Raw genomic sequence first — 22,754 nt, forward strand, 5'->3', positions numbered from 1 at the left:
ATACTTCGAAGATTGACAACATTTCGACCAAAACTTACACTCGAAGCATAAGAATACATGATTAGAGTTAATTTCTTTTAATTCTATAATACAAATTTATTTTATCTTCTATCACCTAATAATTAAACTGAGACATGTAATATATGTTCTCTAAACTATCATGCACACATCTAACATAATGTTAATCGGACAGATTGTATAAATATGTACTAAAATAGAGGAAATTCAGTAGAGAGAAGATTCTATACTGTAAATATTTCTATCAGCTTCACTTTTTGTTTCATCATTCTGATTGTTGTATATTAGTTATTATTTTCCTTGTTTTCATTCTGTAACACATTAATATGAGTATCAAATGAAACATTACTTATAATTATATAAAAGTAATTAAGAAATCAAGAGTATAAGTAATTAAGTATTTACCTTCCTGTATATTGCAGATTCAGATTGAGTAGGGGATTGTATCGACTTTGAAGATACATCTAACATTTGTGTAACATTTTCAATATGAGAATCCATAAATTTACTACTTGAAATAGAGGTATCAAATGTTATATTATCAATTGCAGAAGATACGAGTGTAATGTCAGATAATGCAGTTGAATTTGCAATGCCCTTCATTATTTCACCGTTGATGATTGTATCATCTTGTACAGACTTATATAAAAACATGATAGACGTATATGAGATAATATTAAGAGTACATAAAATATATATTATCACATGTATGTATCACTTACATCATCATCTGTTGTTTCAAGGAATTTTCTGCTTTCTCTAAACTTTTTAAGAATTTGTTCATGTGGAGATGTTACCTTGAATTGACGAGGATAGGAAAAGTCTTTCTTTACTGGAGTTAATCCTAGAAAAAATTCACAAATTAAATTAAATGCGAATATTCCTTTTATTTTTTTATTATTAACCTGTGCATGGTAACAGACCTGTTGGGATATCGCGTTGCAAATCTTCATCAAAAAATTTGTTAATTTCACCAACTGTTATTTGTAACTGTTCAATAATATTATCATTCCGCGGACTTGATTTCATTATTTGGTTTTCTAATTGGGCAGATACGTTTTGAGACACATATCCAGTATTTTCCTTTACATCTTTCACGAATCTTGCATGGTTTTTATTTATATCTGAAATTGCTTCATGTGCATCCTATAAACATGACAGTGCATTTGTTAATGTTTGATACTTCATAATATGTTAAATAAAAAATTTCCTGTATATTTACATTGATTAATGAAAGGGATATATTCTTATCTGCATTCATTTTCAGTTGTTCTTTCTTAATATTGCATTCCATATCATTTGTATACTGCTTCGACATATTACAACTTTCGTTTATATTTGATTTTAATTCCTTTATTAAATCCTTTCCTCGCTTTGTAATCTCATTTGCAATTTCTTCATTCTATTGACAAAATAAAAATCAATTTTTTTATTCGAATTAATAAAAAGGATTATAATTCGAAAATTACCTGTCTTGTTGTAACAATAACTTTATTTTCAATTTTCTCTATATCACTTTGTATATAATCTTTTAAATCATTTTTCATTTTAACATTTATATTAGAACTATTTGTTGCTTGAACATTAGCTTCATTACAAATTTTGGTAACACAATCACATTTGTCAATTGTAGCAGAATAATGCTTTCCTTGACTTTTATGTAATTCGTTTGACTGTGAAAATAGATTTCCCATCATCTAAAACATAATAATTCTATAATTTTGAAATCAACATTAATATTTTCAGAATCGAATAAAGATATATTTTTTATACTTTAGTAAATAACTGTTGTTTTTCACTAAATTCCTGTTTTTTACGAAGTACTTCAACAGCTTCTATAATACTTTTGACATTTTGGCTCATACGATCATTAATTTCTAATTCATAATTACAAGAAGCATCTATCATTTCTTTTAGAAGAGTCGAAGTTTGTTTTAATTTTTCAGATACATTATTCCTTATGATTTCCAGGTTTTTAGCTATTTCATTTTCTATCATACTGTTGATGCTTTCAGCCAATTGCAGAGAAACGACACTCATTAATTCATGTTCAGATTCCACTGTGTCAACCACATTTCTTACTTCATTTTGTATCCAATTCTGATACTCTAAATGCTGAGATATTAAAGAAAAACAATAAGTCTTTGTAATTGGAAATCAAAAGATGTAGAAATAAAATATGTAACTTGATAAGAATTAACAATACATACAAATTCATTTATATTTTTTGTTAAATTAGTAGTATCTGATTGATTCGAATTGCTCGTCGCGTTTCGATGTATTATCGTGTCAATACCGTTACATTTGATAGAGGTTTCTATATCCAACAGAATAAATAGAAATAAAAATTAGTAGATGAAATATATACGTGAATTTCTATAATGTGAGAAAGTATTTCTTACCGATGTCATTTTTCATTGTTGGAAAAAATGTCTTTAATTTTTCACCATATGTAGATATATCTTTTTCTATATTTTGCATACATTCACAAACATTACTTTTCACGGTTCTACCAAGGTCTTCAAATTTTTGTTCTGTTTTACTTTGGAGAAGAAAGACAGCAAAAAATTTATTTCATTGTACAATAACATGTAAAATATAAAATATTATGCCTACTAAGAGATTTTCTATGTATTCAAGAATCATAAAATTAGCATTTGCATAGTCAAAAAAGCTGTAAATGTAAATAGACAAACCTTTTCCTGTCAATTTTATCGTGTAATTTATATGAATCTGTTATTGCTGTATCTGCAACATTTAGCAAAGTCTGAGCTTGATTCAATAAAGACTGTTCTGTATTCATATGTCTCTCTACTAAATATTTATGCTCATCTCGTTCCTGCGTTGTTAATTTTAATCGATAATTTGACGACTGTAGAGCTTCAGAGAAATTATTTAATTTAGTCTTAACTTCATCTAATTCTTTTGTCTGGGCAATATTTTGCAATTCAAGTTCATTAAATATTTTCTAAAAACAAAAAGAATATACTAAAATTATAGGCAATAAGATAGAGTAATCAAAACTTTCTTCGTTAATAAAGATGTACCTCCTTGTCTTGCATAATTTTCTCAAGCGCTTTTATATGATTAATTTTTTCTTCTATTTCCTTAGTCTGTCGTGAAATTAGTGTTTCCATTTCTCTATAATTATCATCTGCAAGATAAACACCGTTTCTATCACGTGAAGCTGATAAATCTCTTCGCAGCTTTTCAATTTCTTCTGTATATTGTTTCAAAAATTCTCGTTTCGAAAGTTTCTGATTTATTTCTGGACGATTTGTGATGTTCTTCGCACGATGTGCATAATCTAATGTTGATAATGTTTCCTCAAGGTTAATGCTAGCAGGGGATACTGTTGCGATAATTGACGTTTTTGTCCGACCACCTAATGATTCCTGCAGTAATCTTGTAAGTTTAGATTCCCTACATGATGTAAAAAGTAATAATGTAAAGTAATTATACAACTTATCTTGTTGTAAAAATCAGGATATTTATTTTTGTCACCTGTAAGGTATATGAGGTGCTTTTTCAACAAGAGCTGTTATAACTCTGCCAAGAGTTAATAAAGACTGGTTAATATTACCAGCTTCTCTTGCTCTCCTATCAACAGAGCCAGATCTTCCAATATTTTCACTACCAGCTAGATCCACTAAATTTAATTTCCCCATTTTCAGAATCTCTTCACCATCTGTATTACCAGTACTTTCTTTCATATGTATAGTAATTGAGAATATAGTATGGGACCGGCTGTAATCATGTTTGGACATTTCATGTGTTGGAACCAATAATATACTTAAAATGTAAACTTATATAATACACAAAATGTTTGCAAACATATACCATCTGAAATAATTAGTAAAATATTGGAGATATGAGTAAAATAACACATTTTATTTTTATGCAAAGTACAATAGCATAGAAGTAACTTTTAACTACAAATAATGAATTTACATTTTAACATTATATGAGATAATATAAAAAAATATTCTTCACGAGGATAGAGAAAAAGTTTTTAACTCTTCCTCATATCTCCTAGTACTTAGTGATTATTTTAATATTTAAGCAAAGATGCATATTTACAGACATTTCTAATACATAAAAATTAACTTTAGTAATAAAAAATAATGACCTAGATTGATTATTCATCAATGTTGCAGCCGTTTGCCTTCTGTCTGACCCTTTTTTAATAATTTTATAAACTTCACTTGCATTGTGTATTGTTACTTCTTCTAATCCATGTATGATTACTGCACCTTTCTTTGATGCATCTTCATATAGCCTATTCAATTATCATTATATTAGATGTGTACGTGCGTATGTATACGTTAATCTATCAAAATTTAAATAAATAAAAAAGATTTAACTAAATATTTGAGCATTTCTTTTCAGTTTAAAGAACTTGAATTATATACCTCAATTTACATGCATCATTACTAGATGATAAAAGATCAAATATGTCTTCATTATAGAGTTCGAGAAAACTAACTCTAATTGTATATTCCTGTGTTTCCAGTAGTTGCAATTTGTCAAATAAGTGACTTAAAGAACGTGGTATCATGCCAGCAGACGAGTCCTACAATTATATAGTCTCATATAAGTATAAATAATATCCTTTCATATTTTACTTTACACTTTTATATTATATTATTTAATATTTCTTTCCTTTATACTTTACATGATTATTAAATCTATTTTACATACTTAATAACTGATATTATTTTAGTTTAATATCACTATTGTATTTTACAAAAATATTATTTACTAATACTGACATTTTATATATTACGAATATGTTCATTATCATTATTTATGTAATTTACTATGGAGTACATTTGGGAAATTATACTTATATATAAATTTTTTGTGTTTATTTCTTTTTTCATTGTTTCGTTAAATACTTATAGAAGTTATTACCACTTTATTTATATTTGAAATTTTATATTTCATGAATAGAAGAATACAAAAAATATCTTACACTGTGCCAATATAATGTTCGATCATTGTTAATTCCTTCCATTGTGTATGTCTTTCCTGTACCAGTTTGACCATATGCAAATACTGTACAATTATATCCAGCCAATACTTGTTCCAATAATGGACTAACAACAACATTATATACATCGATCTATCAATTGAAAAATATGTAATAAACTAACTTTTCCTTAAATATACATGTTTATTAGTCATAAACACATACCTGTTTTGACAAAGGTCCAAATACATTATTAAACTTAAATTTTTTAGAAACTTTGTCATTTGGACGTTCATGTACTATTATTTCCCTATTATTTGGAACTTCTAATATGGATGTAGATTTATTATTTTCTTCAAAATTATTGATAGGTCTAAGAAAATTAAAATTAGAAAATAAGTCATAAGAAACCAAACTTTTCATGTAAAAATAAATTATATTCTAGCAACTAATGCTTACATGAATGTATAACTTATATAAATGTTTTAATATCGAAGATTATTTTTCCAAATCAATAGCTATTATTACTAAATATTTATTTCGTTTCAGGTCTCTTTCGATTCTTTAGATTTTTACCTTCTTAATTTTTTCAGTATATATGAAACCTTGTAATTTACATATTCTACTGATATTTGTCTATATAACATAGAAGCTACAATAATATAAACTAATTCTACATACGAATTTAATATTTAATAAACGTTAGATAAAATTTACGTTCATATCGTGATATCAATATCATAACAATATCATAATCTTCTAAAACAACAGTTTAAAAAAAAACTCAATCACTCACCTAACACGAACGAATACCTGTATCTGCTGACATTTTTCCTTTCTTCCACTCCGTGTATCGTTCATCTTTATTATTATTTAAATTATACTGATTTTCGTTGCAATCAAACTACTGTGTAAAATGATGCAGATTATTCGTTACAATTTAAACATCAATTTAAAATGTGTAGTACCTCGCAAAGTCACTTGGAGCGCTGTTTTGTAATTTCTCTTGCGCTGATTTGTGGCGAGCTAGTAACAGCTTCTATTGTCTACCGCGGAACGGTGCAATGATCGCAATGGAACAAGAGTCGTACACATCGGGCGACAGAAATAGAACATGTGAATCCGTCTTCAAAGATTAACATCCTTCTATAAAATACAAATAAATTTATAGTCTTAGTCAGAGACAGAGTATATAGTTGTAACGTTTACATTAAAGAGAAATGAGAATTATAAATTTATATTAATGTTATATATTTACTGTTGTATTTTTAAATAAATAGTTATCCTTCTCGTGTAGTTACTTACACTGCGTAGATACATACATAGCTACAGTTACAGATTTATGTCAAAATTTTAACGAATTACATTATTGAAAAATTTGATTAAATTTAGATATTAACTAATAAATCTTTCGATTTTTAACTCAATTTTGTTATGAGCTAACTACATGTATTGTTGACTTCTTATTTTAGTAGATGTTTTTAAGGTTACTATCATAAACAACGGTAAATTGTTTTATAAATGAAGAGTTTATATTTGTGCATCGATAATACAAGAGAATATATAGGATTATGTTAATGATTTTTATAAAACAGTTTAGAATTCGCACTTAATTCTTATGGACAATTAAGGTATCTATGCAATGCAGATGCACAGTAATGCAATAATATTATGTGTATGCAACTTAAAGTATGAAAAATTAGAATATGTTATAAATATTTCATGTCAAATTTACAGGAATAAATTGCACTCTACAATAAATCCACTAATACATATAATCAGGAATTTTTCTACAATATTGTCTGCTGTATGAATTAGGTGACAAATCTGTCTTTGTCAAATAAATATTTTATTCACGTCTATAATATATATTTATGGCTGTCACACAAAACATTGAAAACATGGTGAAATTGAAACGCGCGATTTGGAATGTTTCTTCCAATTTTGCTGCAAATCGATATTTTTCGCGTTTGCTAACGTAAGTTTTAAACTAATATTTTGTTTATTAATTTATATTACATTTATTTGAATCTCTTTTCATATGAAACAATTTCGATTTGGTTATAGAATATGAGATTCATTCATAAGAGGCAAAATTTGACAGTGTTATTTTATGTTTGCAATGAACTGGAAATTAATTTTTGTTCATAGTTCTCAGTGGTACAATGTGTCTACAGATTCATTACAAAATAAAACAATAACGGAAAGTACACTAAAAACCGAAAATGATATCGTTATTACAGACAGTTGTGTTCAACGTTTAAAGGAAATTACAGATGATAATGCTTATTTAAGAGTTACAGTTGAAGGGGGAGGTTGTTCTGGTTTTCAATATAAATTTGATTTGGATACAAATATAAATGAAAATGATAAGTAAGTGTCGTAAAAATAATTCAAATATTTATGTGACTATAGTGTCACTGGTAGCTAATTAAATGCAATGATATATTACAGAGTATTTCAAAAGGATGGTGCAAAAGTAGTTATAGATACAACATCTTTAGAATATATTAAAGGATCGACAATAGAGTATCACACAGAATTGATACGTTCTGCATTTAGAATAACTAATAATCCATTAGCTGAACAAGGTTGTAGCTGTGGTGCTAGTTTTTCTATTAAAATATAATTTTCATGTAAATTCAATTGTAAAGAAATTTAGATATATATATGCATAGATATATTTATTGTTGTTGTGCTCATAAAATGGTTAAGAATATTATTACATTTTTGTCAAAATTGTAAATTTTCTAATTTATTTGATTATTTTATGTATAAATATATAAATTAAAATATATAAATTATATGTTACTAAAAATAATTATTGTCTGTCAGCTATGAATTGTTAATAATTAAAGTTGCTAATAATTCTGATCGAGATACTCATTTTTCCTATTACTTTTTAAAATTGTTATTATCACTATTATTTTAATTATTTAAAATTATTAAATCGTATACTTACTAAAATTAAAAATAATATTTACAAGACTTAAACAAGATGAAAACAGATGATTCTCGACTATGAGGTTTCACAAATAATGTTGAATTACTTATAAAATTTTGAATTTCTCTATATTTGTCCTTAAAATAACTTGTAATTTTTACATATTAATCCAGTGATCCATCTTGGGAAGCTAATTGCTTCGATCGGACTGATGTTACAATTTTTATAAGTTAATGTTTTATCTTCCTATATTGCATTTGTGGAAAAATAATTGACATTAAAAATAAGTTATATCAGCCTAAATTCTACTGTAGACTGTAGACCAAAAAATATATAACTAATCCGAATTCTGCAATTTTTTCTTATGCATCTAGATTCGATAACAAGTTATGTTATTAACTTGTAATAAAAAATTTATATTTGTAATAATGTCTAGCTTTTAAAGGTACATAATATTTACGTTGAATTATAAAAGATTTTTTACAATAAAGTTTTACAGTAATGTTTTATAGATTTAAAGCACTTAATAACTAACTTTGATATTCACATTTAATATTTTCACTCTTTTTTTAAATCGATAAAACATTCTTATAATTATAACTTGAAGAATACATTATGAGTGATGCAATAATGTACAAAGCAATATGATATTGTCCCCAAATATACTGAATCTACATAATATAAATATTGAACAATGTATGTATATGTATGTTACAGGCGAAGTCGACCTTGCTCGGGCTATATCAGCATTATAGACCACACATCGCTGTCTGGCAAAGTCAGGGGAAATAATTCAATGACGAACATGGTCCAAGTTCAAGGATTACCTATTTCACCACTGAGTGGACAATGTCGGAAACTATTATTATTAACGTCGCGTTAAGTTTTTCCAGTTTTATTCATCCCACGTCAGTCATACCGTTTCTTTTGAAACGAAGTATCGGTATAGGATTAAATATATAAAAGTTTCTGGCTAGCAACTCCACCGATTGTGCATAGGACCACAATTACGGCCGAAAACTATTATCGCGCGTATTTTTCCGTGCGTACGTTCCCATGTTATTGGCGAAAGAATTGCGAGTCGGAGATTTTTATATGCCTAATCCAATACCGATATTTAGCTCCAAAAGGAATGGTGTGACTGAGATTAATAAAACGGGTATAACTTAGCGTAGCGCTGCCCACGCTGATTTATCATTATTCTCAATGTGCATTTCAAGTCTGGCAAAATTCACAAAATACATAATAATTCCCGACACTGTTCACGCAGTGGTGAGCAATGTAAATTTTGTTCGTATTATATTGAACTATATTCCGTATTCAAATATTTCTTCAGACTTTGCCAGGCAGCGTTGCATAATGCTGACATTGCCCGTGCAAAACCGATTTTGTATGTTTTGCAGCCTTCGCTCGTAACATATATATAAAATAAAGAGCCAATTTCATAAAACAAAACTGATGAATATACATATATAATAATAAAATAAACATACATACATACATATATCAGTTGCAATGTCTTACATAAATTATTATTAAAAAAATTACATTAAATATATATATATATTCTCTACTATGGTAATTAAATATCACTATATTTTGGCCTTAACAAAACCGTTTTAATTTCTATGAAATTGACTTTCATTTATAATATGTCATTTAATACAAATAAATGACATATATATATATACTCATATATATACAATGAATTATAAAATTGTTGGTAAAGACACAAAAAAAATTAAAATTATAAGTTTTATCTTTTTATTAACATTTTGTCTAACGTTTAAAATATGTGACAAGCAACTGACACAATGATATATGTAGTTCTACGCATATTATATGCAGACATATATTATGCGCGATAGTAAAAAGATTTATATTTAATCACTCTGACTATACTCGACAAAATTCATAAGAAATGTCTGAAGGTTGTTATAATTATTACAATAATCAAATCTGTTTTATGTATCTTATTAATATTTAACATATGTATCGTATATATGTATTATTGTAATAATACACTAATGTTTAGTATTTTTACATTATATTTAGTATTTTACAAAATTAGAGTATTTTGTACTTTTATATAATCTTTTAATTAATGTTTTTCGAGTAAATTTATGTCTACCAATAATTTTATAATTTATTGTATAATCTTCATTATTATCTAAGAATCTTTATTAAGACAGCATTTTTTCATCTAAAATTGACGCACTTGATGGCACAATTACCAGAAGGAAATCATAGATTAAGCTTATTTATTATATATATTTTACCAATGACATTAAAATTTAAATTCTAAAAGATTCTATTTAATTGATAGATACAATAAACTTTCGTTTTTCCTATATCATAAAATTATGTTTGAATAATTACAGGAACAAGATTTATTAAAATTTAGAAAATATATTATATATAACTAGTAAATATAATGTTTATTCATATCTTGTTGTCATGATATTAAAATTTTAAGAATTACGTTTGTTTTTCGTATTTCAAAAGTACGTAATTTTTACTTACCAAGATTTTATGACTTTAAAGCTCACAAAAAATTATAGATACGTATTTGTTACCTTTGGCGAAAATAATTCAATGTTTGAAGCGTGGTGATTCAAATATTCAAAAAATTGGATAAACGGAAGTTTACTGCATTAGTTATATAAAACCATATTGCTAAAACAAATTTTTAGTTACCTTTAATTATTAAAGGTAATTATCAAGTATTACGATATTTATAATTATAGTACGATTATCGTAACATTTTCAATGTTAAATTCCTTTGCACGAATTGTTGCATTCTTATCATGCGTCAAAAAGATTTTTCTTTCTCCTCATATATTTTAATTGATATAATTAAATAATATTTAAAAAGATGTTTCTTAGATATCTTTGCTGGATACGTAACATAATGATGTTACGTCATCAAGCGCGTAAAGGTACTACAATGTTTCCTTAATAAATAAATACTTTAACTTTTATTAATAGAATATAAAAAAGCTAAAGATTATTTACGGAAATAATTTGGTTGATCCAACCAATGAACGCCGAAACTTTGACATAAACTCCAGGAACATCCAATCTTCCGCAACCAAAACCCCATGACACCAGTCCAGCTAATTCGTAGAATCCGTCATCTTGACATACTAAAGGACCTCCACCGTCGCCCTATCAAATATTAGCTTTTGCAATTATTATACATAATTGTTTAAGTAAAATATAAACAGTGCTTTTGCTTGCATTAGCTTGACCAATAAAAGATATCGTTGACCAGTAAACTATATTTACAAATAAATAGTAAATATCATGAAATGTACGAACTATTATTTCTTTCATTTCTGATCTATGTAGAAAATATCGTTCCATTCTATTTAGAAAAAAGTAAAAGTCATTTCATTTTATCACGTAGGAATTGTATCATTATCACAAAACTTGTATTATTTTATACAGTTATTAGTTACTTTTCTTAATATCTAATTGCGCTTGATTAATAAACGAGCCATAGATAAATATCGTATGTGGTGTACGCTACTTCTATCAGCTATATCTGCGATCGATTCTGTGAGTTATTTTCGCGAATACAGAGATTTCACTGTATGGTATGTATATATGTGAAGCAGAATTAATATTACCTGACATGCATCGTTTCCTTGTTCGCCACCAGCGCAAAAACTACTTGCTGGCAAAATGAAAATTTTTTCAGTTACGGCATTCACTTTACGTATACATTCTGCGTCGCTTACAATTGGTATCTCAGCTTCTCGTACTCGAAGCGGAATAGGACCAGCTACATACAGAAGTAGACACACCTTATTAAAATACATATACGTTCTACATGAAAATATAGGAAAATATATACGTATATTTAGGAATATGAAATTGGTAAAAGTGGATAGAATTATGTAGAAATTATCTTGATTAAGTGTAACATGTTTTACTTCACAAAGAAAATAACTCTTTATTGTACTCATCAAGTAAAAGTTAACTACGCACAGTTGTAGTACGCGCTGTAATAAAATACCTGGCAATTTATGTTAATTTATGTCAACTTATATACGTATGTACATGCTGAAAATTTCATCGAAATTGGTTCATACAGAAACAAGCAACAGACAACGTTCATAATAACAAAATCTATTTACTACTAACTTTGATGAAAGATTTTATTAAAAAGTTTCAATTTGTTCGGAGCTTTGCTACATGTACATACATATGTATAACGAACAAAAACAATATGGAATCTTACCTTCTCCCATATATCCATAACCAGTGACGGTACATCGTTTACCAGCTGTATGACTAACCCCTCGTGCAGGTAAACATACTAGACAAACACCATCTTTAAGCTCTGCTTGTCCATGAAGCTTTAATAGCGCTATATCGTTATCAAGAGTCTGACTGTTATGATTATGATGAATGTAAGTGGTTGCCACTCGCAGAGTTTGAGCACCAGGACTTCCATATTTTCTCGTCAAATCGTGATCACCTACCCTTACATAAATCGCATCCCCAGATCGTACAATACTACAAGTAAAAATGAGGTAATATAATCATTTTAAATATCCACCTTTTCATTGTCTGTAACTTTACAACGTTTTGAAAGATTAGTAAGTAAGTTAATATTATATAGTGGTAAACGTATTAAAATTCAAAACATACTGATCACGATAAAACTTACTTTGTTACACAGTGTGCAGCTGTCAAGACCCATTGCGTGCCGATGAGTGCACCACCGCAGAGGTACTGATTCAAGGAATTAATCAGGGCAACCTGCCAACACCATTCATTAGCATCTGCATCCTCTCCTCCGACAACTCGTGCTCCTCTTTCAAGACTACGTGCTTGAATCGGTCCGCGGGAGGTTCCTTTTACACCACACACGTACTTACTGTACACGGGGCTTCTCATAGTTGTCATCATCGTTGTTGTTTCATCTACAAAGTTAGTGTAATTTTTTACATATAAATAAATTTTGCTTAAATTCTCCATTGCTGTATTAAAAGACAATACAAGATTATGGATAAATACATGGTAACGTTGTACGAAATCTTTCAAAATGACAAGATAAATTAAAAACCGCTCGTGCGAATATCTTGAATAAATCTTTAACTTGAATGTTATTAATGTATAACTTACATATAGCTGTTGTAAATGGTGTTGTGTATGGCCTTGAAGTAACATACATGGTGTCATTTCTATTAGTCAAAATTGCTTCGCTAGAATTTCCACCGTTGATTTCTCGTATCAATGATTTTGGAGCACAACATTGATGCCCTTGTTTCTTACATTTAAACAAATTCGTCAGTTCAGCGTTTCCTATAAAGAAAAAAAAAGAACAATGAGAAATGTTATTCATATGTAACAAATTCATAAAATCCGATATTAAATTTCTATACAAACTTTTAAAAGAGCAGCGAAATAGGGAGAAGGAATGGAGATAAATATTACAAAACTAATTAAATTTTATGTATTTTACAACAGTTGTATGAGTCATGAATTGGATTTTTATAACTTTTAAAAATTCAAAGCTATCTGTGCTGCATCATTATCTTAAAGAACGGAAAAATTCATAATAAAGTCGAATCTCGGTAGCTTGAAACTCAAGGAGAGAGTTAAAATTTTCAAGTTACTGAAATTTTTATCTTTACCTTATCGAATTTTTCAAATAAAGGAGGTCAGAAAAGGCAAAACGATTTAAAAAGAGGCACTGTACGAGGGTTAGCATTTTTCTAATTAAAGAGGCTCAAACAAAGATAGATTTAACTTTCTGCATCCTTATAGTGAATAATAAATCACGTCGCTTTGATACACTGTTAATGTAGCTACGTATAAATACAGAACCACTATCGTCAGAACGTGTACAAGCGGATCAAATAATTCGTGGTATCATCCCTAAAATTATTTTTCATTTTGGAGACTTTATTCGTTGCTTAGGCATGCCAAAACACATCAAGAAAAGATAGAATTGTTTAGTCAGAGTTTTTAGAAACTCGTGTCTGTCGCCCTCAATAGCATGAAGAAATAACGTCATAAAATAAGAGTTTCTAAAGGATAAATTAGAAAATCAGTTGTCACGATTCAATAATCGCGAATAGTCAATCCTGAAGTACTGTGTCGTTGTCAAACCGAAGAAAAGGAATTTTCAAGAAAAAGTGCGTTGAGAGAATATTAAACGCGTGCTCTTGACCTTCAGTGGATTGGTATTTAGAATTCTGGGTAATTTCTGATCAACGGAATCGACGAAACGAAGTCTTCTTTTTTTTTTTTTTTTTTTTTGGAAATGTAAATTGAATTTTAATTATTCGGCTAACGAGTTTATCAGTAGTTTACCTTAATTAAAATTACTAAGTCTTTCAAAGCAAATTCTTTAAAATTGAAAGTCGCTTAAAAAACAGTACATCTAAAATAAAAAATAAAATTTACCACAAGCTAAGAAGAAAATAAGGGATCTGTGAATGAATTTCTAAGGGAGTCTATAACCATTATTATTATTATTATTTTATATTATACGTTATTGATGAAAATAAGAGTAAGACAGTTTTAAAATATACGACGCAGTTTTAAAAAATGTATTAACGCAAGGAAGTTATTAGCTGTATAACATACGCAATTAACATTTTATGGTAACGATAAATTTTCAAAGGAATAAAGTAGGAGTAACAAAAGAGAAGAGTAAATACTTACTGAAACAAGTGAATGATAAATAGGAAACAATACACGATCCAGGACACTCTGCGCGTGTGTCTCGTGGTAAAGAAACTGTAGTGATCGATGGTCTCGGTGTGGGCCTTGGCCTTGGCCTTGGTGTCTGATACGGAGAAGATGGTATCACTACGTTTACTGTCTATGTGCGAGTAATTTCAATTTTCTTTTTCGTATGGGTTATCCAATATCTTACTTGCCTCAATTTAATCGTTCCATTGAAAGGGTTCTACCGTAAAAAAGAAATAGAATCACCTGCGGCGAGCTTTTCGTGTTGTCACAACAAATATATCCGGATTGACAAGTCGAAGTCTTCGCTATTATTGCGTTTGGCCGTTCACAGAAGGCTGCCATAATGGTTAACAAGCAAAATCCGGGACATGGTTGTAATTTTGGTTCCGGCGGTTTCGTGGTTGGTCCAACTGTCGTTGTTGTTGTCGTTTCCTGTTCAATCGGATTATGGTCGTAAATATGATGTTGTCTATTGAGAAATATTCATTTTTCTACAGATTTACTTTCTTACAGTTTTTAAGAAAGCGTCGATAACGCAACAAGATCCATCATCAGGGCATTCAGCTTCTCCATCCACTTTATCGCATAAAAGAGCGAAGAAGCCACTAACGCATTCACCTTTACACGGCTTTCTCACCGTAATCTTTGGTCTTGTCGTAGTTGTTGGTTGTTTCGCTATCGTAGTAGTCGTTGCTATCGTAGTGCTAGCTACGCTCGTAGAAGTAATCATATTTGATCTTACAGTCGTAAAAGGTGAAGAACCTTTGTAAGACGTATTGAGACCAGTCTTTTCATCGATGCGACTTGAATTTGTTCGGTCAATGACTAGTAGTTCTGGCGGAGGTGAATCCCCAAACGCATCTCTGGATACGCAACATTTATATCCTGGCTTGCAAAGGGTGTCTATTACCAGAACCGCATCGCAGTAATCGGCAATTCTCTCTGCCATACAAATTCCTGAACACGTTTTTGCTAAAAGAAAATAATTATGTGATAAATACTGTTGGATCGTTGATTGCAAAATATTAAACGACTTCATTTTAGGCAGGATTGGACACAAATTGATTAAAAGCCATTGGTAAAAGTTACTTCGTTTGTTTTAACTGATCGATGCTTACGATTGGAAGAAATTAATCGTTAAAAATTAAAAGTTAGTAAATTCTAAATTAAACAATTCTAAATTAAACTATTAACAATTAAAACCGATTCATACGAGATCCGAGGTGATACTCATTAGAGATTAAAACGTGAATCTCACAAGAGAGAAGATTGCAATAATTAACCAATGATCTAATTGACGATTAAATACCCACTCTGATCGCTAACTATGATTATGTACCAGTTGGATGAAAATTTAATTGTTAATTTCAGAGAAAAAAAATGGAAAGATATTGTATAATTTTACAAAATTCAAAACTTGAAAAGGATTGTTACTCGAAGCTTAAAAGGTATATAAAGATTTTATATTTCATTATACAGGGTGCGCCGTTAGAATCCGGACAAAAGAAGTTTTGTGCAGAAAGTTGTTTATTTAAGTCAATACACAAAAACACATGAAAATGTTGTTATATCTCATTTAAAGGGTCCTTGCTGAGAACTTTTATTCTATGTAACCACCCTCTGCCTCTATGACCTGCTCTATTCTTGCTCTAAAGCGCGAGCACGCTGACTTCAACTGGTCGCGTTTAATTGTCGCGAATTCTGACTCGATAGCAGCTCGTAGGGAGTTGACGTTGGGGTGCCTGCATTTATTAGTTTGTCTCTCGATAACGCCCCACACGTAATAGTCCAATGGGTTTAGGTCGGGACTGTTAGGAGGCCAGAAATCTTTCGACCAAAACATGTCCACATTGTCAGAGAGCCAATTTTGAACAAGATGACTTGTGTGAGCAGGTGCGCCATCTTGTTGAAATAAATACGGCCTTCCAGAAGCCGTAATTTCCATCCACGGCTTTATTACTGTCTTCAGGACCTCCAAATAAACCTCCTTTGTGATTCTTTCGCCTTTTTGGAAGAAGTGCGGAGGCATGACGTCGCCCTCACTTGAGACAACGCTCAAAACGTGAACACTTGCTGGAAATTTGGTTTTGCCCACAACAAAATTAAATTACCGTCGATCTTGGGTAGCTAAAGAATTTTATAATTTCGACCGGCGTTCTCCCGGCGCGAAGACTTTCTATAATCGCCGCTCTTCTATCGTATTCCGGGTTTTGCTTAACGAGTTCTGTCATTTTGAGGTTATAGAAGACTTATTGACATATTTAACTAACTTCAGAGTCAATCAGCACAAACATCTGAATTCTAATATGGTGGGAACTACAAATTGAATTCTGTCCGAATTCTAACGGCGCACCCTGTATATCTCGCTTTTTTAATATATAGTTAAAGATAAAAAATACATACATGATGTTTTATTCACTGCTTCTTTCTGATTTTCCTGAAAAATAAGTAAAGTGTTTATATACTTTTAGTCCTTATTTTTAATAAAATAGATATTAGAGAGTATATCTATTTGTATGCGTATAAATTTTTCAACAATAATAATTCCACTATTTAACAAGGCGATTGCGATGTGAATCCAATCACTTTTAAAGAAACAACATTCTGTGCATTCTTTATTCTGTAATAAGAACTACGCTAAAGACGTCAGTGGTCAAGTTTTAAATATCAAACATGCATTCATGATTTTGTGGACATACAGAAGTAGTTTTTACGGAAGTTGTCGAAGGTACGGTTGTAAGTGCTGTAGTTGTTGAAGGTGTTGTTGTGCTCGTAGTTGTCGTTGTCTTAACGGTAGTGATAATAGTTGAAGTAGAGTCATCGTCGTGAGGAGGGGCAGCACTTTCAGAAGTTCCGGTACCATTTATAGGTGCCTCGATACAACATCGCATACTAGTAGGGCACTCTACATGCTCAAGAACTTCGTAACATATTAACGTTGCAAATGCGTGTACACACACACCTGGGCAGTCTGCACTGTTCGCTGTACTTGTTATGGAATCTAACAGACCTGAGAAAAAATAAAAACATTCACGTGAGATCTATTTAAATTCCTGTGACTTTGTGTACCTCTCCACCACATTTCTGGATCATTACGTTCGTGTTGAAGATGCAAATATCATTAAAATCTCTCCTCATGACAGGAGGATCGCTACTGACGTGTTATGGCTTCCTTGATACCAAACAATTTTAGGAAATGGATTTTTTACGTATCTAAGAACATTCAAGGTATTTAAAACGGAGTATTTCACATATTACAATTTAGTAACAATGTGTATTTGTTAAAGAAAGTTTGTAAAGCTGTACGCCTAAATTTTAGTACAAATATTAAAAAATTAGCAGAGTTAGAGTGTCAATCGTGGTAGAAATCCTACTAATATTATACTCGAGCATTTAATATTTATAAATTTGTGACTCAATAGAAACCACATTTGTTTAATAATATCTTATTGCGAAGATTACTTGTGAGATATTTTTATGCACGATAATGAGTAACACGTGTATTATAAATTCAACATCAACTATCGGGTACAGGTGCGAAGGCACGGTGAGTCAAGAGAAATTCCTGCATACGTAATCTTACGCTCCACTTATAAAATGAAATGGTCAAGCGTGATTGAATTTGATCTTGACAGTTGGTGAACTTCTAAACGAAATTGATAATTCGTTGAAACTGTCCTCTTCGATTATGGGAAAAAATTATGGAAAAGTCACGGATGAATGCTTCAACATTGATAGCAATGCCGAAGAAAGAACGCAGAATTAGTGCACTGTCAAAAAACGTTAAATGATTAGAAACGGATTATTGCAAGAAGAGGACTACGATGGACAAATATATACATTGTCGGAAGAAGGCCATTCATCGATTCAAGAGACGAAAAATATCTTAGTTCGTAACAGAGCTTAATTCAAAAGAAAGTCAATGGGAGAATAAAATTATCTTTGCTGACGAGAGTAAATTTAGCATTCATTGTGGCGATAGAGGAGTTGGAGTATGTATCAAGAAAGTGGAAAGGGGAACTAATTTCGAAACATTTACAACCAGCCATAAAGCACGATGATGAATCAATACAGAAGTGATAATGATATGAAGATGTAATTCAATTTACGGAGTGAGAAGACATCTTGGGAAACAATTTCTTTAAAAATGTTGTCGATACGGAAATCAAATAAATGCGGTAAAAATTGGACAGGTGTCCAAAAAATACAATGTATCGATCCTAATTATTATTAGGCTCGAGATTTCCCCGAACGTAGAAAAGGACATCGCGAATGAAGGAGGAAAAGGTCGGAGAGTCGAATTGATCAAAAGAAACATATCGATGAGACGATATTGATGCAAGGATAGAATTTTTTAATTTTTCATCTTTATCGAGTGAAATGTTTATCAAAGTGACTACGAAGTTCCTCTGATTAAAATAAGGCCAGACTATGTAATTTGGAGTGTATCTTCTTATTTAAAAAGTGATGATAATTTATTTTCTTTTGCCTATTAAATAAAACTACATGTTTAAGTTCTTCTACGATAAAAGCAGAAAGTGTGTTTTGGGCAAAAATTTTTACTGTGCCGTTTCACAAATGCGCTTTGCAACTGTCGCAACCTTCTTACAAATGAGACGAACGCGCCATACGATTGAAAACATATGTATATTATTTAAATCAAGGATTTACAGCGAAGGAAAAACGTACAATTTTTTATCTTGAGCTAACGAACAACTATCGTTAGATCGTTCCAATGATCGAGCAAGTAAATTTCAAGAAATTCGTCTCATAGTGTAGACCTCTAGGTGTTTTCACTTTAGCAGGCATAACGGCCCAAACAAACATAACGGTAGTTAATTAAACAGCTTGACTTAATCGCATGACCGTTTTTGATACCATACGTGCCTTTTCTAACATAATTGTCTTAGATTGATAATAGACTCACATCTATATTCTGTACACATATTCAATTAGCCTTGTACGATTGCGTTAACATCGTATCTATGTCTTTTCAACTCTAGAAAATTGCATGGAAAGATAATTCTCTGTTATATGGAGGTAACCGATCAAAGGAAATTAACTGCTTTTTAATTTACGCTTTTTCTTTACATCTTCATCGGAACTAGAAATATGTTCCCAACGTAAAATCATCAAATTTTAACGATATAGTTTAACGATATATTTGACGGCATAAAAGATATAACTTAGAAAAAACGAAGCTGGCACCCCACTGGGGGTAGCCACCCACATGCTACATTTATTTTTTTCACCAATAAGATATAACACTTTTCCAAATGTCCTTCAGGACAAATTGTAAAAAAAAACCAAAATAAAAAAAAAGATATTTGACGAGTATGTGCATTAACATTTTATAACGAGTATTAACATTTTATTCTACGCTACGAAATATCTCGCGACGCTTTGCGCGACTCTTTGAACGAAATAACTCGCGTCCCCGTTTTTCGATGTTCACAAACGCAGTGCCTTACGAATTGACTTTTATGGACGAGATACCTCGAGTTCTAACGAAAAGATGTGCGACGTATCTCGCCCAAAGCGTCACACGAACGATATTACGTCGCGAGATACCAAGTACAGAATTTCACACGAAGGACACGGCATTGCGAGATATCTCGTCCAAAGCGTGTCATCGAAGACCTAGCGTGGCGAGATATTTCGTCCTTTTATGCAAAGGGGGACTAGAGCGTTTACAAACACGACTAGACGTCTAAACCAAAGTTATTGGTAGTAAATTAAACTACAAAAGTAAACGCGAAGAATATCTCTGTATGAATGAAATTAAGCAACAGTGAAAAACTGAGATACGATGGTCGTTTACGGTGCTTGTGAAGAAAATTTTATGAGCGCGAATCGCTGTATGCGTTAAAATATTGTTTGTTTTAAATGCTTAGTGAAATATTTGGAAAATCTAGCAATTTCTCAATACGAGACGTGAAACGACTAAAAATAGTAAGAAACGAAAGAGATTTTAATACCGTAATTGCTACGAGCAATCATCGCAATCGATACAATTCACTGATCACAACGAATGCATTATCAGCAGGTGAAACATCGCGACGAAGAAGATTTTGGAAACCCTGCGAAACTTTGTCAATGGTTTCCGAAGATATTTTACATAAACGAAAATAATATATTTTTAGCAAATATCCTATTCACACGTTCACATTTACAAACTTACAGACAAGTAAATTTTATTGTCGGCTCACTAATAGGACACAAATGTTCTATCTTTGTATCTAAAACACTATCACTTTGTTAGATAATTTATCATGAGAAACTCCTTTAACAATGTGATACCAACGCAACAATTGCTGTGTACAATGAATGTGTAAGGTATTACGGAGATCAATGGATTGAACGTGGAGGACTCATAAGCGACTCGTTCTCCGGACCTGATCCTCATTAGACTACTTTTTCCGAGAATATGTGAAAAATGAAGTTTATCGCGAGCTGCCAACGATGCACGAAGATACGAACGATCGACTTACTGCGATCGCATACTTGCATTGACTTCAAGAATTATTTATATAGACGATCGTTTAAAGAATAATTATTCGCTCTTTGACCCATATAACTTCATAATTTATGCAAGTATTATACGTTACATTTGTAAAACTCAAGTTAACTTTTACATGCAAATAAAAAAGGGAAATAACAAAAGATTAATTATTGTATTACACAATCCCCTCGATACCATAGAACTTTTGTTTGAAAAAGATTTTTTATATAACCACTTTTAAAGCAAATTTGAAGTAATACAATTAAACGATTCACCCTGTATATTTTGAATATCAAAATGTTTGTTACATAATGTTTGAATTATATCTTTGCATCGGTAATTTAAAAATTGATCATTTAAAAAAAAGATACAACGTAACAACAAGCCAGTGAAGCATCTAAAATTTTCTAGTTCACATTTTTTCCATTAAGACAGGAAATTCGAACAATTGCTAATTACGTACGTCGTATATACATATGTATCATCGCGTACTTTTCAAGTTTGCCAATGGCCTTCTCACCAACAGTGAACTTGAGCGTCATCCGCATAGCGTTGTACAACTCCTAAGTAGGACAATCACATCCTTCCAGATACTATCTATACAAGCGTACACAGCATACATTCACGCATGCGAATTTCTATTTCTCGAAACCTCCTCTGCAACGAACTAATTTTATTTGCAGCTATTTTCTATATACTTTTACTAAATGCTGTTACTTATATAATCGATCAAAAATTGTTGAACTACGAGGGAAAAAATTGTACATTTCAAATTTGGTAACTGAAAATTCTTTCTATTTCTTGAGACAATACTTTAGATATATCTCTATTTTCTCATAAGCTAAATAACATAACAAATCTCTCTACAGGGAAGGAGAAAGCAGAATAAATAAATTAAAAATTATATAAAATTATATAGTGAAGAACTCATTCTAAGAACGGAAAAATAAATAGATAAATAAAATTTAAGAAAGACATTTAATAAATCGAGAAATATATACAATAATATAAGATTGAATTAGATATTCCTTATTATTTATTGTTCGCAGGTGATACATCAAACTATATGTATATGTGTGTATGTTGCGTGTAAAAATTAAAAAACGCAAATAAAAGTAAAAAACTATTTAAGAGTGAGAACGAAATATTATCAAAATGCTAAATTTACAGGAGTATATAATTACAAATGCAATAGTATCCAAGTGAGAAGAAATAATTGATTTACCTGACAAGAAACTGCCAGCCAAAGAATCGTCGTCCTGAGCAGCGATCGATCCGCTAAGTAGGAGGAAAAGGACGATGCCCCCAGGGACTGTTCTTAGTATCATCTTCGCTTTCCTCATTCTCTTTCTCTCTCTCTCTTGCTTCCTCTTTTTCTTTCTTTTCCGCTTCTTTTTCTTCAATTTAAAAAGGTAACCGCAAAAACAGTTAAAGAAAGACACACTGTGTCGTTACCCGGTTCGAACACGTGCGTGTCAAACTACTTTACCGCGAGTTCGGCAGCCACGGTATTATGTGGGCCCGCATTGCCTGTTAGACTTGTTTGACTGACTGACTGACTGACTGAGGAGGTACCGGGGCCCACTTGTGGGTCAGGGTGCGGG

General features: G+C 30.7%; 3 protein-coding genes across 6 annotated transcripts; 1 reads left to right on the top strand and 2 right to left on the bottom strand.

The window, feature by feature from the left end:
• Window positions 1-61: 61 nt before the first annotated feature.
• LOC132906652 (kinesin-like protein Klp61F) lies at window positions 62-6,068 on the bottom strand. Of its 2 annotated transcripts, none has more exons than XM_060959014.1 (18): window positions 5,959-6,068; window positions 5,787-5,897; window positions 5,216-5,363; window positions 4,994-5,143; window positions 4,431-4,591; window positions 4,148-4,297; window positions 3,523-3,765; window positions 3,066-3,441; window positions 2,715-2,986; window positions 2,421-2,560; window positions 2,229-2,335; window positions 1,792-2,133; window positions 1,488-1,715; window positions 1,241-1,420; window positions 942-1,164; window positions 741-862; window positions 424-657; window positions 62-329 (listed from the first exon to the last, which is right to left on the bottom strand). In XM_060959014.1, the coding sequence occupies exons 2-18, from the start codon at window positions 5,849-5,851 to the stop codon at window positions 303-305; spliced, it is 3,168 nt and encodes a 1,055-aa protein (XP_060814997.1). In that variant the 5' UTR covers window positions 5,852-5,897; window positions 5,959-6,068; the 3' UTR covers window positions 62-302. The 2 variants fall into 2 exon arrangements, with proteins under 2 accessions (XP_060814997.1, XP_060814998.1); XM_060959015.1 differs by having other exon boundaries at window positions 5,787-5,894; window positions 5,959-6,063.
• A 659-nt stretch (window positions 6,069-6,727) lies between these two features.
• Window positions 6,728-7,864, top strand: LOC132906676 (iron-sulfur cluster assembly 2 homolog, mitochondrial). Of its 2 annotated transcripts, none has more exons than XM_060959060.1 (3): window positions 6,728-6,968; window positions 7,058-7,363; window positions 7,445-7,864. In XM_060959060.1, the coding sequence occupies exons 2-3, from the start codon at window positions 7,104-7,106 to the stop codon at window positions 7,617-7,619; spliced, it is 435 nt and encodes a 144-aa protein (XP_060815043.1). In that variant the 5' UTR covers window positions 6,728-6,968; window positions 7,058-7,103; the 3' UTR covers window positions 7,620-7,864. The 2 variants fall into 2 exon arrangements, with proteins under 2 accessions (XP_060815043.1, XP_060815042.1); XM_060959059.1 differs by having other exon boundaries at window positions 7,142-7,363.
• A 176-nt stretch (window positions 7,865-8,040) lies between these two features.
• Window positions 8,041-22,724, bottom strand: LOC132906656 (protein masquerade). 2 transcript variants are annotated; one of them, XM_060959023.1, is made up of 11 exons: window positions 22,376-22,724; window positions 17,348-17,658; window positions 17,052-17,085; window positions 15,160-15,620; window positions 14,892-15,080; window positions 14,619-14,742; window positions 13,071-13,250; window positions 12,613-12,868; window positions 12,181-12,458; window positions 11,567-11,721; window positions 8,041-11,102 (listed from the first exon to the last, which is right to left on the bottom strand). In XM_060959023.1, the coding sequence occupies exons 1-11, from the start codon at window positions 22,491-22,493 to the stop codon at window positions 10,935-10,937; spliced, it is 2,274 nt and encodes a 757-aa protein (XP_060815006.1). In that variant the 5' UTR covers window positions 22,494-22,724; the 3' UTR covers window positions 8,041-10,934. The 2 variants fall into 2 exon arrangements, with proteins under 2 accessions (XP_060815006.1, XP_060815007.1); XM_060959024.1 differs by lacking the exon at window positions 22,376-22,724 and adding an exon at window positions 19,727-19,796.
• Window positions 22,725-22,754: the final 30 nt, after the last annotated feature.

Source organism: Bombus pascuorum, chromosome 5 (assembly GCF_905332965.1).
Source record: "Bombus pascuorum chromosome 5, iyBomPasc1.1, whole genome shotgun sequence".
NCBI classification, from domain to species: Eukaryota; Metazoa; Arthropoda; class Insecta; order Hymenoptera; family Apidae; genus Bombus; species Bombus pascuorum.